Raw genomic sequence first — 13261 nt, 5'->3', positions numbered from 1 at the left:
GGTATTATCATATCATGCAAGTACTTCTGCTTATGCTACACAAATCCATTTTGTTTTTAAATAGTAAAGTAAATCCCTCCTATCGCATGAGAAGTTAACCTACATATCATGCGACCCCTGATATCATACTCTATGCAACAAAAAAAGATCACTGGTTAATAAACCTAGGAGTTTGTCCAGTGAGATGTAAGACATACTTCCTCAAGAATGGTATCTCCGACGGAATCGTATGAGAAGCTGGCAATGAGAAAAGAAGTTTGAATCTTCAATTTATGAATCCCAGGGAAAATAACAATGTCCCCTTTTCAGGTCACCGCTTGAATCTACCTGCTTCTACCTTAACCCTTTCACCCCCAGTTCCCTCTATACAGGTCCAACTTTACCATAGAAAACAATGGATTTGGGACAAACCATAGTGGTGAAAGGGTTAAAGCGCAAAGTGTGCACCATGAATCGAGAGAGATGTTAGTTTTTTTGTCACAATAATAACAACAGCACATAATTTTCTTCTTAAGGATTTTTAATGAACATTCATATGTTCTTGAGTTTGTACACATTTCTTAAAACCCATTCGTTGGGCAAGTATGTTAAACATGCACGTAGCCTCTTCCAACTTGAAAGCTTCAAGAGTTGGCTTGTGCTCCGTTAATTATCTCTTAATACCTTTGGTACGTCACAGAAACGGTTTTTATTCCCATATTTCAATCTATAATCCCCAAGAAAAGTAAGTTTAATAACAAACGTATAACTCTATATACCAAAATATGATACTCCATTTGTGTTTCGGACTACATGGGTTCAAATCCATATCCATTTGCGGCTTACATAGGCACAAATTTATGCCCGCCATTTAACAGCTTTGCCCATTTTAGTATGGCATCATACAGCTAAACATAAGAAAACCCAAATATTCCAGGTTAAAAATCTAAAGTATGTGCTAGATATGAGCTGCCTATAGTCGAAGACAATTAAATACGAAAATTTCGATGTCAATGAATTTCTTGGACACATATGCATGTACTACCTCTATCGGGTCATAATTCTCGTGTGTATGTATATGGTTGTATAATGTTTCAGACGTTTTTATTGCTATAGTCCCCGACAGATATTCTGATATATTTAAAATATGACCCATTAAAGTATCTATTGTAAAAATTTACCCTGCTGGTTTAGTCAAAGTTGTTCAAGGTCCATCTTGAACAGTTTGGGTGTGAGAGTTTACGCTTCCGATTTTTACTCTCATCTCCATATGGTTATTCAAAAACATTCAGTGCCATATCGAGCGCTTTCTTCAACATATTTTTAATTGGGGAAAATTATCTGTTTACTCACTGATTCTTAGTAGTAATTATCATGGTAGAAATAACTGGTTGTCAACGTACAGTATTATCGATGGGCACAATTTCTCTAAAAGCAACTGTTAAGATGCCCCGATTGATTTTATGTACAGTTCCAAATTCTAGTCATTATTTAAGCTAACTGCTTGTATTCATCATACAATGTAAATATGTTATTTACCAATTATCTGACGGTTTAAATCGTGACGTATTGAAAGCTACAGTCCCTATAAACGAATTGCCTTCGGCGCTGGTCATTTATATTTCCTCAAAGCTGTCCGCGGCCTCATGTTTCGGCGACTTTTCGGTAGGGTCAGTTGTCCAAATCAGCTATACTTCGTGAGTCAAAATTGCGTAGGCTGTTTGAGAAATCCCAAACTTTGCAGTGGCAAGTATCGACAGTTTAAAAGTCTGTTTTATGAGACATGGAAACAATCATTATTGTGGTCAATTATTGCTAGAGGCGTACAAGTGATGACGCTGTTTAAGGTAATCGATTATAGATTGTCACCCATCTATTCCAACTTTCAACAAACATGCATCCCATTGTGTAAGTGACGACGCCTCAAATGAATCGTGATGTTGAATTTTTATATTGTTTATTGTTTGTGAGTATAGAGAAATGACCATTCTTGTCTAAGCGCACGAGTTTTTTCGGACTCTGTGTGGAGTGCTGTCGAAGACCCTAGAACTATAACATCATAGAAACAGAACATGGTTTTATTCTGTATAAACATCTATGTAAAATAGAAGCTTGAATCTGCGCACATGTGGACTAACATTTAATTAACAATGCTACAATAAGTAAACAAATAGGCTGCCCAATAGTTCTTGAGAATGGGACAAAAATCTATGACCAAATGTTGGGATGACGTTCGGTTATCTTAGCGACTGCAACACGAACACTTTGGTATCTAGTTGCATGAGGTACATTGTGAGGCGGATTTTTTTTAAATGATTAAATCATGTCATTGAGTATGCACTGGCCTAATTCTAGGGTAACTAATAGGGCTAGAGAATGTCTTTTTTGCAGCACACGGAGTAGTATGGGACAAAAATTTCTTTCCGGATTGGCCTATTTTCGATTATCTCTGCAACTACAGTTTGCACAGCTCTTATTTATCCTAATTATCTACTGAATCAATTATTAATACCAGAAAAGTGTTAGGTATACTTAAGCTTTATCAGTAAACAACATCGCCTAGAAAATTGCTTAGTAGAAGGGCAGCCGGATGTCACCGGTTGAATAATTCATAGATTTTATATCTGTCTTTTTTATATTAAAGGTATACTGTCCCATGTTCCAAATTTGCCACAATTACCATGGAAAGAGAATAAAATCTAAAAAATCACAGACTTTAAGTGGGTTGCCGCTTTTTAAAAACAGCGCCCTCACATGGGCATTTTGAATACTAATGAACGCCCCTTTGACCATATATGGGCATATTTAGGTTACATTTGACTGTAAACCTTAAAGGGCACACTGCGTTTAATGCATTTAATACTGTATTTTATCTATGATTAAAATGTACCATAAAGGTAAGTTTTCCTTTCCCATCGTCGTGTTTCAAATTGTACATCGCCTTGCAGGTTATGTGTCTGCACACATCCATTGTAGTTGTCTCTCATATGTCACTTTGGTAACAGGATAATCATCCATGATGAACAAGTTACAAAAGTCGGTGTTTCTCTCAAGCTCACACTTCTTAGTAACATTACTCTTTAACTTGCGAAACTTCGTCAAATCGGCTTCAAAGTCTCCGTCGTAATTTCTCACTCTTTTCCAGAAAGTCGTGTTGAAGTGATTGTACAACTGAATGTCGACTGTTGATAATTTGTCGATGATGCTTTTCATTGCAATAGTAACTGTCGGAAGCGCAGTTTTGTGAACCTTTTGAGAGTAGTACAAGATGTCCTCGAAGTCCCAGCACATTAATTTTCTTAGTAAGATCAGGGACTCGTCGAAATACTCAGTTAACATGACAAGATCAAATTCCTGGTCAATTTTCTTAATTGAGTCCATTAGAAGTTTACGTTCAGACTTAAGTATTCCAAATCTGTGTGACAAAGTGTTTAGATCCCAAGATACCGTCCCATGTCCATCGAACTTGTCTTTTTTGGATTTTAGGTACGCTAAGAAAGATTCTGACTTTGTTGTTGAATTTCGTAAAGGTTGGTAACCCTGAAAGAAGAAAAATCTAGATCTTATGTGAGTATATGGTGATCTCAGTATGGTTATATATGTTGCATTTGTAATGATGTTTTCCATCGCAACACGATTGTATATGATATGGTTGGCTATGAAATCGTAACCTGGAAAATCAGTGCAGTTGTAGTGCACGATAGCATAGCTTTCAGACGATTCATTGTACTTTATAGCGAACCATCCTTCTGGGTCCAAAGCTGCAACAAGGTTGTTCTTAAGCCCATATCTGAATAGAAGACTTGCAAGTGTACTGCCTCCTGTCTTTTCGGTTTTGACGAAAATGAACTTGTTGATCGGCTGACAGAGATTTCCCTTGGGAACCCCTGTTACTTTCTCGTGGTGTTGAAAGGTATAATTGGCTGTCAGTCCTTGCCGTTCTGTTGTTGGAATTTCATTATCCTCCCTGTAATAATTGGAATACGAGATTTAAGATATTAATATTGCTTGCCGGTTCCTCCGCTTTGTACATGTACCAGGCAATCAACAACACGACCATCACTCTCGTCGTCACTTTTTTCATTACGAGTGGTTTTAAAGTGTTATGCATGGAAACGGGAAATGAGTTCCTCTAATTGTTCATTGTAAGATGATCAAAGTGAAACTGATATTTTGCAGAGAGAGCTTAATAGGTACTAAGATATGGCAAAACGAACATTAAATCCAGAACACCATATCACAGATGTTTGAGTAGTAAATTCATCTTGCATGTTCATAAGTACAAAACTACGATACTAAAAGTCATTACATATTGTCAAAAATAATACAAGCTAGAGACGCCCAGGGTAACGGCGCGAATTGTTGCCGATCCGATTAGTGGTGGTTGTGCCGGTAAAGTCGGCGATGTCCGAGATGAAGGTGAGGGTATCATCCGTAAGCAGCAGTTCGAGGGCACATAGAAGTGGTGATCTCATTCTTGGTCCTATCTTATAATTTGACAAATCTTTACACCAAACAAAATATTTTGCAACTAAACGTTTGCGCAGAATGCTATCAGAGAGTAGTCATCATAAAAGGCTTCATTTCCTGGCCGCAAAAACAGAAATTTCTGGTCAACTAAATTACAAAATAGTCGCAATATTGTTTTCAGCCATGCACCTGAACTTACTGTCAAATTGTACCCGGGTGTATCTATAAAACACTTACGCAACCGATTTCATGCACATTAATTTCTTAAGTGCAGAAAAGCTGCGACAAATGTAGCAAAATACTGTATATATCTACAAAAACGTGTGTGATGGTCACTGCTTGTGATAGGTACGAGAAATGTGTGTTTTGGCCAAAGATGGCGCTAGATCCTGGTTGTCTTTTGCAACCTGAGTGTGTGAAATTCCTTATATTGACTTTGCACGCTAATGGCTTTCAGCATTGGAAAATAGTTCCGCATAATATGTGAATATTAAATATCAATTTTGCTATTTGTGATGTTTTATCATATGTAACTCCATTCTAAAAATATGTCCAATAACAGTCAGTGATCCAATGCATCAATAACCATTATTGGGTCAGAAATTCATCGCTTCTCCTAATATGAATGTTATAGACCAACGCACTATGACATTGCCCTGAGAGACACGTTTCCCTGAGAGTCACATCACAGACTGTATGCAGTTAGCATCACGAGTTTTGGGCTGCTGATTTAAGTTTAATGAGTTGCATTTTTGAACCAAACAGCTACTACGGTTGAAATGCGTTTGCCATCCTGATGTACAGAACATTCCTGTGAAGTATTAACTAGAATTGGTGATTTTGTGGACCTGTACCTGAAGTCAGATTGTGTGCCTTGAATGTGCTGACCGCGGACATGTGTTTGGGTATGTGCAGAAATTTCCGTCTCATTCAAAGGTATGACTAAGTATGCAAATATGAAGTCCATGCACACAAACCATCCAGATTAGTCGTTGTACTTGAGAAATCGTTTTCTTGAATTTAGAAGGTGTTCAGCAGAAATTGTTGCACTTACATATGTATGCTGTAGAATGCTGAACAGTGAGTAATGCTGTAGTTACTGAACAGTTTAAAGCCTAAGACAAGTGTACAACCAGAGTATGAGTACCTGACCAGTGCAGTGTCTGGCCCAGGGTAAATAGTCTGCAGAGATATCCTGCCACGTGTGTTGTAACGACCATGCGAATCAACAGCGGGTGCACCTGTTCCAACCTGGCTAATGTGCAGCATTTCGGAAGCTGTTATCCGATTGGTTTGCTGAATCTTACTATTACAATTAAATAATACAAATACACTCCCTAAGTTGCTGTGAATAGTGATATTCGACCAATACGATATAAACTTCCCAGCACGCTGCACATCAGCAGGTCCAACCTGTTGAATGAAGAGAAGCTGACTTTGTGCATTGAGAGACTGTGTTGGGAAGCAGATGACCGTTGAAGATAGCCTGTTTATTCAAGCAGCTGTGACCTATATTATCGAGTGCATTATGAATTTGTGAGATAGTTACAATAACTGTAATGTGGGGAGAATTATTGCATGTGAATTGAATATTTACGTACATTGCTGAGAAACTTGGTGTTATTCTTATCTGAATACATTGACATGCATTAAGGCTAAAGAAAAAACTCATTTACATATCATGCATTTACATATCGTGCATTAAAATATCGTGCATTTACATATTGTGATTTGAGTTACTGAGTTGAATTACTTCACAAGTGATGGAAAGTTGAGACTTCGGAGACATTGGTTATGTAAAGAGGTTTGGATTATTTAGCTTATTTTCAAACATTATATTTTTTTTCTATTTGATTGAATTATTCCTTTTATTACCAAATTTACATTAATTTGGTTGAGTTAACCTCTGTATCTCAACCGATTTGTAACATCTATAGAGTTTTATGTTGCTTAAAGTATACTATATTATCAGAATCTACAATATTTATCAAATTCTATGGCATGATTTGTCTGCAATTGTTTCTTTCTGTTTGCATAATTTCGTGGTTAACTAGAGCAGTTGATGTGCTCAGATATTGTAGAGATACATTTGGCTTTTTTGTGCTCTGTCACATATATTGCATTTTAGCCGAGTGTTTATAATGCTTTTGTATATTATGAGCAAATTGATTCAGGGACTCATTTAGTAGTCGCATACGTGTAATTTAGGGACACATTGCGAGTTCATGCTGACAAACAGTTACACATTTTGGCAATTCATTCTGAAACATCTGTATTGAATGCTGCACTTACCTGATGTATTATTTATTTACTGTAAGGTTTAATGTGAAGTGACTTTGCTGTATTGTATAGAATTTTTGGAAATAATATATTCTATTTTAGGAAATATATGGCTTTGCTTGTCTGCTGTATACCCCTTCATAATTCTAGACACCGTAAGGTTCATATGGCCGCTTCATTTAAGCAATTAAATTCAGACTACATGCGCCAAAGAGTATACACATTCTTTGTGTAATTCATGCTTGTTTCGAGTTAGTCCGGCAAGAAATTGGTTACACTAACAAAAATACACCTTAGCGGGTTATATTATAACAGTAAGTGGGTGAGTCTCCTCAGCAATACGATTTTCCTTCTTTATCGAAGAGTATGTATGCTAAGTATAAGCACTGCTAAGATTTTAGCACAATAAATCCTTTGCTTTTATGGCTTAGGAAAAGCCTAAAATCGGAAGTCTATGTTAGGCTAAGGAATTCATACGGCAAACGTTTTACGAAAATTCAGGACAAAATATGTAGGATTTCTGTCCAATGTAGGCATATCATACTACATTGTCCTCATACCGAGTTTTAATGACATCAATTAAGACATTTTAGGTAGGAGAAGCGGGCAAATATATTTGATGGCGTCGTTAACAACGACAAATGAAGCCCAGATCTGTTAGAATTCCACGAAAGTATTGAAACCAACATGTGTACTCAAAAATTTACATAATCGAACTATTTAAAATTATATCGAAAACAAACATCTTAAATCTAAAACAGGAAGATGTATCGAGTGTGATCAAACCCAAAAGTGATGTCATCCTTTTGTACAAGGTAGTGAGAACATCAGTCCTCTATATATATATTGAATCGGTTATATGACAATCTGTAAATTCTAATTGGAATCTGACACAATTTTATCACAAATGACAATGATGCAAATTAATTTCATTTTGTGGAACAGGGATACCACAGCTTAAAATGCATCTAAAGAGTTGGGAAATGTGAACTGTATCATTTCACGCATGAATGTGTCATGCATTCGGACATAAGAAATACGTCATAAAATAAATTGCCAACCAGTCTCATTGGATTTTATCCAAAAGTAATTGAAAAGTGCTCCCATCAGGCAACCACTTTTGTGGTGCCCACAAGTAGCTCAAGGAGTAATGATAAATGCTTACACGTATGTAATTTCTCTTTCTTCGTCTGTTGCTTGTTCTGGTTTTAGCCAAGGCAGCACAGAGGTCCAGCCATCAAAAATAACAAGCAGCGTACATAATCCACTCAATGCAGCGAATACCTTCATTTTCCAACGACCCATATTTCCTGAATATGTAACACATACATAACAATGAAATAGACATGGGTGTTTGATTAAAGAATGTTGAAGTCTAGCCAATATTGCACGACAGAATCAGCATCTATCCCAGTTTCACATAGAGTTTTGAAAGATATACGAACTAGTGAAAAAAATATCCCATGATTCGCTGACACTAACAAAGTTGAAGTTCTCGGTCTTTGGCATCCGATTTCTTTCCGCCGTAAAGTTTGGCATTTGCAAGATTTGGCCTTTTTAAAGCAAAGCCTCTTTTTCTTTCATTTACGACAATGATGTATAAACAACGTCCTGTGATTCTTAAACATATGCACGGAGAGGCTTCGCCATTTATGGACATTCTGTAGAGAAAAGTAGTTTCGGGGTAATAAATACTCATTAGGATAGACAATTCAAAAAACAATTCCTTATCGCCACTTCCATTAGCTGATTTGAAATAACTTTATTTGAAATCCCTAAAGGTATTCGCAAACACTTCTGCATCGGAATTTGCGCTAGCTTTGTTCTGGGAGAAATCTTATTCAGGATTTTGTGCAGTAACACTGAATTGTATAATAATATTTATTCACCACATGTTTTAACTTGCGTGAGTCCAATTTAGTCGACTTACTACAGTGCAACATCTGTATCATTTGATGCACGCTGTTTACTTTGTAAAGTGCAAAACGGTCTCCTAGGTAATTATCATATGGAATCACTAAAATCACAATAAAGGATTTGTAACCCATTAATGTGTTTGAACATAGGCAAATAGACAAAAACATGGATTCAATGTAAACTGATAAAGCTCAAACATTGAACTTTGTCTTTAGGAGGGACACAACATATTTTCAGCACGTTTATTCCGTTTGCTCTCGGCACTTCTTTGTTCCACTTGGAAAAGGCACAACTATTATCCTTTCACTTTGTAAACACTATGTTCTTCGCATTTCCCTATTCTATTCCGAAAAAAGCATATTCACGCGATTCACTTTGCAAACACTATCTGTATATTTTACGAACATCGTTATTGTTGACAAATGGATTTCACTTATGAATGCCGCTATCTGTTCAACAAGTGTCAACGAGCTTAATGTGGGCTGAACTTATCCAGTATATGGAACAGACCGTGAGGTGAGACGAGACACAGGAAAACAAATCTCGGCAAATATTATCAATTTTGCAGCTGACTGTCCCTTCGAACCGAGCACTTCATCTGTAACTGTGCTCTTGTTTCATTACAGAGTGAATAGATTAATGGAAAACAATATTTCTTGTTTCTACACGGATTAGGCAAGTTATACGTACTAATCGATTGATACATAAACTTTTGGTAATGATTCATAGAAAAAAATTGCTCATCAATTTGTGTTGCCCTGCTGTGGAACAAGAAGTTATTTGTGTGGCTTAAAAAATCGTATTGTAATGATTCTGTGCTCGCAGAAATTAAAAATTCAAAAATCATATGAAATGCGATAAAAAACCGCAAGAACTTCAGCGAGAAGCATTCTTTGCTGCGCACTACTGACACTAAAAACGTGTAACATAGCAACCAGCGACGTATATTTTGTATAATCAGTTCAAATCATATATACAATCATAGAGATGAAAAAATCTTCGGCCGCTTTCCGGCTGATGTTAATAAGGGACCGTTCAGTTTTTACGGCCGGGGGGGGAGGCAAATCCAGGGGGGGTCATCGTAATTTTGGAATCCGCGAAGGGGGGGGGTCATCGCTTTTTGACTGGTAGGAAAGGGGGGGTCACCACATTTTCAAAAACATAATACCTACAATAAAGTTCAATTTATGCCAAGGCCATGATCGACCCTCTTTACCGGCGGGCCGCCTTTGGCGGCCAACTACAATAAATTGACTTTATGGAATTGCCCTTGACCCTCTTAACGGGCAGATGCCTTTGGCGGTCCACTCCAATCAGGTTTACTTCACGCAATGGCCATGATCGACCCTCTTTACCGGCGGGACACCTTTGGCGGCCCACTACAATAAATTGACTTTATATAATGGCCCATGACCCTCTTAACAGGCACCTGCCTTTGGCGGCCCACTCCCAATAAAGTTTACATTACGTAATGGTCCATGACACTCTTTACAAGCTAGAATAAAGTTGACTTTACGTAATGGCCCATGACATTCTTAACCGGAGGGCTGCCTTTGGCGAACCACTCCAATAAAGTTCACTTTATACAATGTCCATGGACATAAGTTGTCTATGGAAATGAAGTTAAAAATTGCCTTACACTTGTCCTAATTAACAGACGTTTGCATGGATGTGGCTGGGAAGTTTGTGCACTGGCATCTCTGCTACACGAATAAAGTGCGCGCACCGGAGTTCAAATCCAAACCGTGCGGGTAAATTTGACATACGGGTTTTGGTTATTTTTCAACCGGGGGGGGGGGGGGGGGGGGGCTAATCAAGTTTTTTCGTGTTACAAAGGGGGGTCATCTTTTTTTTCAGGAAAAATGCAGGGGGTCTATATTTTTTTTAACATGGGCGACAGGATTTTGCCGCCCCACACCCCCCCCCCCAAGGCCGTAAAAACTGAACGGTCCCTAAGAAGAGGAAAAAAAGTTTAGGGGAACGTAGTCTTGGTTTCTCATATGTACAGCACACTCTGAGTTGAATGTGGTAGCGATGTTGCTAGGCGGTGGCTGGAAGCGCGGCAGACTAACATCAGTGTTGTACGTTGGTGAGGCTGTTCAGAACGGGAACACACAATTTTTCCTTGCAAGAATTTTTAAGATTGGCTAAAGTTTGAAGAAACAACTAAGAAAACGGTACGTGCATTTCATTTTCTTGGGCTATGTATTGTATTTTACAATATTTTGGTGCAACTTTGGCTAACAAGACACAACAATGATCAATAAAAAGACGACAGAGTAGGGCCTTGGCGATGAGAGTCATACTTTGGGCAGGCACGTCCTCAAATTGAGGGCATGCTATTCTCACTGTAACGGTTGAGCGTTAGACAACGCATTTACGTTTACTTCAGTGGAATGGTGTTTTTATGGAGGATAGCTCATTACATGGCACAAAAGTGTTTTTTAAGTTCTAAATTTCAATATTTTACTGAAAACCATACATATAGATATTTTTTAATGGTGGTTTTGCAATTCCTCTTGCCAATTCTTACATCGTATGGGAAAGGCTGGACCATATTGAGAACATCAATAAATAGAGGTTTCATTAACTTTTACTAAAATTATCACAGTGTCAATAGGATTTAGATCTGTTTTAGTAATGCTGTGTTTTTAATCCTCTTGAATTTATCGCTGTTTTGTTTTCTATTTTTCCACGTATGTATGAGTCTCTAAAATCGACAAACTGAGCGTCAAACTGAGAGTAGAAAATAACACAATGGGCATTAAACTGAGCATTGAGAATGGCAAAGTGAGCGTCAAACCGAGTACTGGTGCCAAAAATGTTAGAAATTTTAAGCTTTCAAGGACAAGGTTTATAACAGGCATGTGGAGTAGTCATTGTAGAGTAATGTGAAAGAAAGACCAGCGTATACCACATCGGCAGTTCTAAGCACATGTGAAGCTGGTGCTGAGTATGGTGCGGCGAGTAGGTAGAGTATACGCTTTGCGACGCAGCAAATGAACTATACGCCACATTTTTCAGAACCTTCTAACAACATTGCAACCGTTACGAACTCGCCTTTTTTTGAGAAAACCATATGACCACGAAACCATTTGAATCCACGGAAGGTATACTTCGCGCCTCCGTGGCGGGATATAAAGCATGGATAGGTTACGTTGTACAGATCACTTGTCATATAACAAAATCAACAGTTCACATTGCATGGACTCAATATCTTATCGCCGATCAATTGCAGTAACATCGTATCTATCATTGATCCGGAACGAATCAATGCAAACGCACACACACGCACGCACACGCGAATTGTACTTGAGTAAGAGGTTCCGATGTCCAACTTTAGAGAGTTTCATAACATACATATGACTTTTAATAAGTGCTCGGTATAAAATGATTGAATTGTACTGCAACAAGAGATGGTATAATCGTCCTCGAAAGAGATCTTTGTCAAAAACTTATATCGTTTTTATTTGCAAATTTGCAAACACAAATGATCAAAAGCTTTTTTCGGCTATTTAAGACAACGGCATCACATTTTTACATGTAAAATCAAACTGCTCACCTTTTTAATGAAGCAGCAAAAGACTCTCTCAGATCCGTCCGGCAACCTTAGGCGAAGGTCTGATTGTCTACATAACAATGTATGCCCTTATATTTGCAAAGTTTGCATATAATTGTAGTCAGCAGATGCCTTTAACAATCACGTGCTCGTCTGTTTAAGCAATGACATCGTTAGCAGATGTTCCAGTTTGGTTTCAGTCAGTTTACATATATCCTTATCCGTGGATCAATCATAATACTCAATCGCTTTTGTAAGTATTTACTATTATACAGTTAAAAGTTCGCCGGTTGCCCTCTGTTACCCCATTTATTTCTCCCTACCGTTCTCGAATACAAGATCGCAGAAATGTGCGGGTGTTTTGCCCCCGCGTTTTCTAATTCTGTAGGGTCAACAACACGATGATGCACAAATTATTTGGAGTGGTAACACCATAATGCAGGGGTCAGTCATAAGACTCAATCGCTTTTGTATGGATTGCGTAGATAAAAATGAAACAAAGATATAATATCTTGTTCGCTGGGTTGGATAGAGATGTTCGTTTGTGGTTGTACGTGGCTGCTTTTCACTTGTGTACAATCATCTCTAAATAATACCTACGTTCGTTGATAATTTTAGATTAATCACAACGTCCAAAAGTGCATGAAATATTTATGACACGGATGTATTGAACTGTATTGATATTCGAAATGGTAAACAATTTTATTCAGAGTTAGGACTACACATAGTTTTATTCCAAGGGTTCAGAAAACTGGAATCACTATATGATACAAATTCGAAGGTTGAACGTCGACTATGTAATCAGGATTCACATCTGTTAAGGCTGCATTCTCAAGCACCTTCGGAAGGGGATTTGAAAATATCAAGGGTGTGTTGGGGAATTTAAAGGGATTTGGGGACTTAAAGGTGGGACTAGAAACTAAAGTTCTCTGACTGATATGAAATAATGAAATATGTTGGATTGTCTCTTTAATAAAAGGTCACCAAAATATATTGTGTGGGAAGAAAACATTCTCTGTTGTGCTTTCATCATTCAGACCACATACACAAACGTAC

At 37.7% G+C, this 13261-nt stretch overlaps 1 protein-coding gene across 1 annotated transcript; it reads right to left on the bottom strand.

Annotated features, from left to right (window-relative positions):
* Window positions 1-512: 512 nt before the first annotated feature.
* LOC139148657 (galactosylceramide sulfotransferase-like) lies at window positions 513-12277 on the bottom strand. The gene is made up of 3 exons (XM_070720152.1): window positions 12209-12277; window positions 7895-8039; window positions 513-3946 (listed from the first exon to the last, which is right to left on the bottom strand). The coding sequence occupies exons 2-3, from the start codon at window positions 8032-8034 to the stop codon at window positions 2929-2931; spliced, it is 1158 nt and encodes a 385-aa protein (XP_070576253.1). The 5' UTR covers window positions 8035-8039; window positions 12209-12277; the 3' UTR covers window positions 513-2928.
* Window positions 12278-13261: the final 984 nt, after the last annotated feature.

The sequence above is a fragment of the Ptychodera flava genome, chromosome 13, assembly GCF_041260155.1.
Source record: "Ptychodera flava strain L36383 chromosome 13, AS_Pfla_20210202, whole genome shotgun sequence".
NCBI classification, from domain to species: Eukaryota; Metazoa; Hemichordata; class Enteropneusta; family Ptychoderidae; genus Ptychodera; species Ptychodera flava.
This window is presented reverse-complemented; position numbering and strand designations above follow the sequence as displayed.

What these genes read in the sequence shown, in the direction of transcription:
- LOC139148657 (XM_070720152.1), bottom strand. Translation starts at nt 8,034, where the DNA reads ATGGGTCGTTGGAAAATGAAGGTATTCGCTGCATTGAGTGGATTATGT. An exon ending in GAAAGAGAAATTACATACGT is followed by an intron (nt 3,947 to 7,894) that starts GTAAGCATTTAT and finishes CAATTATTACAG; the next exon opens with GGAGGATAATGAAATTCCAA.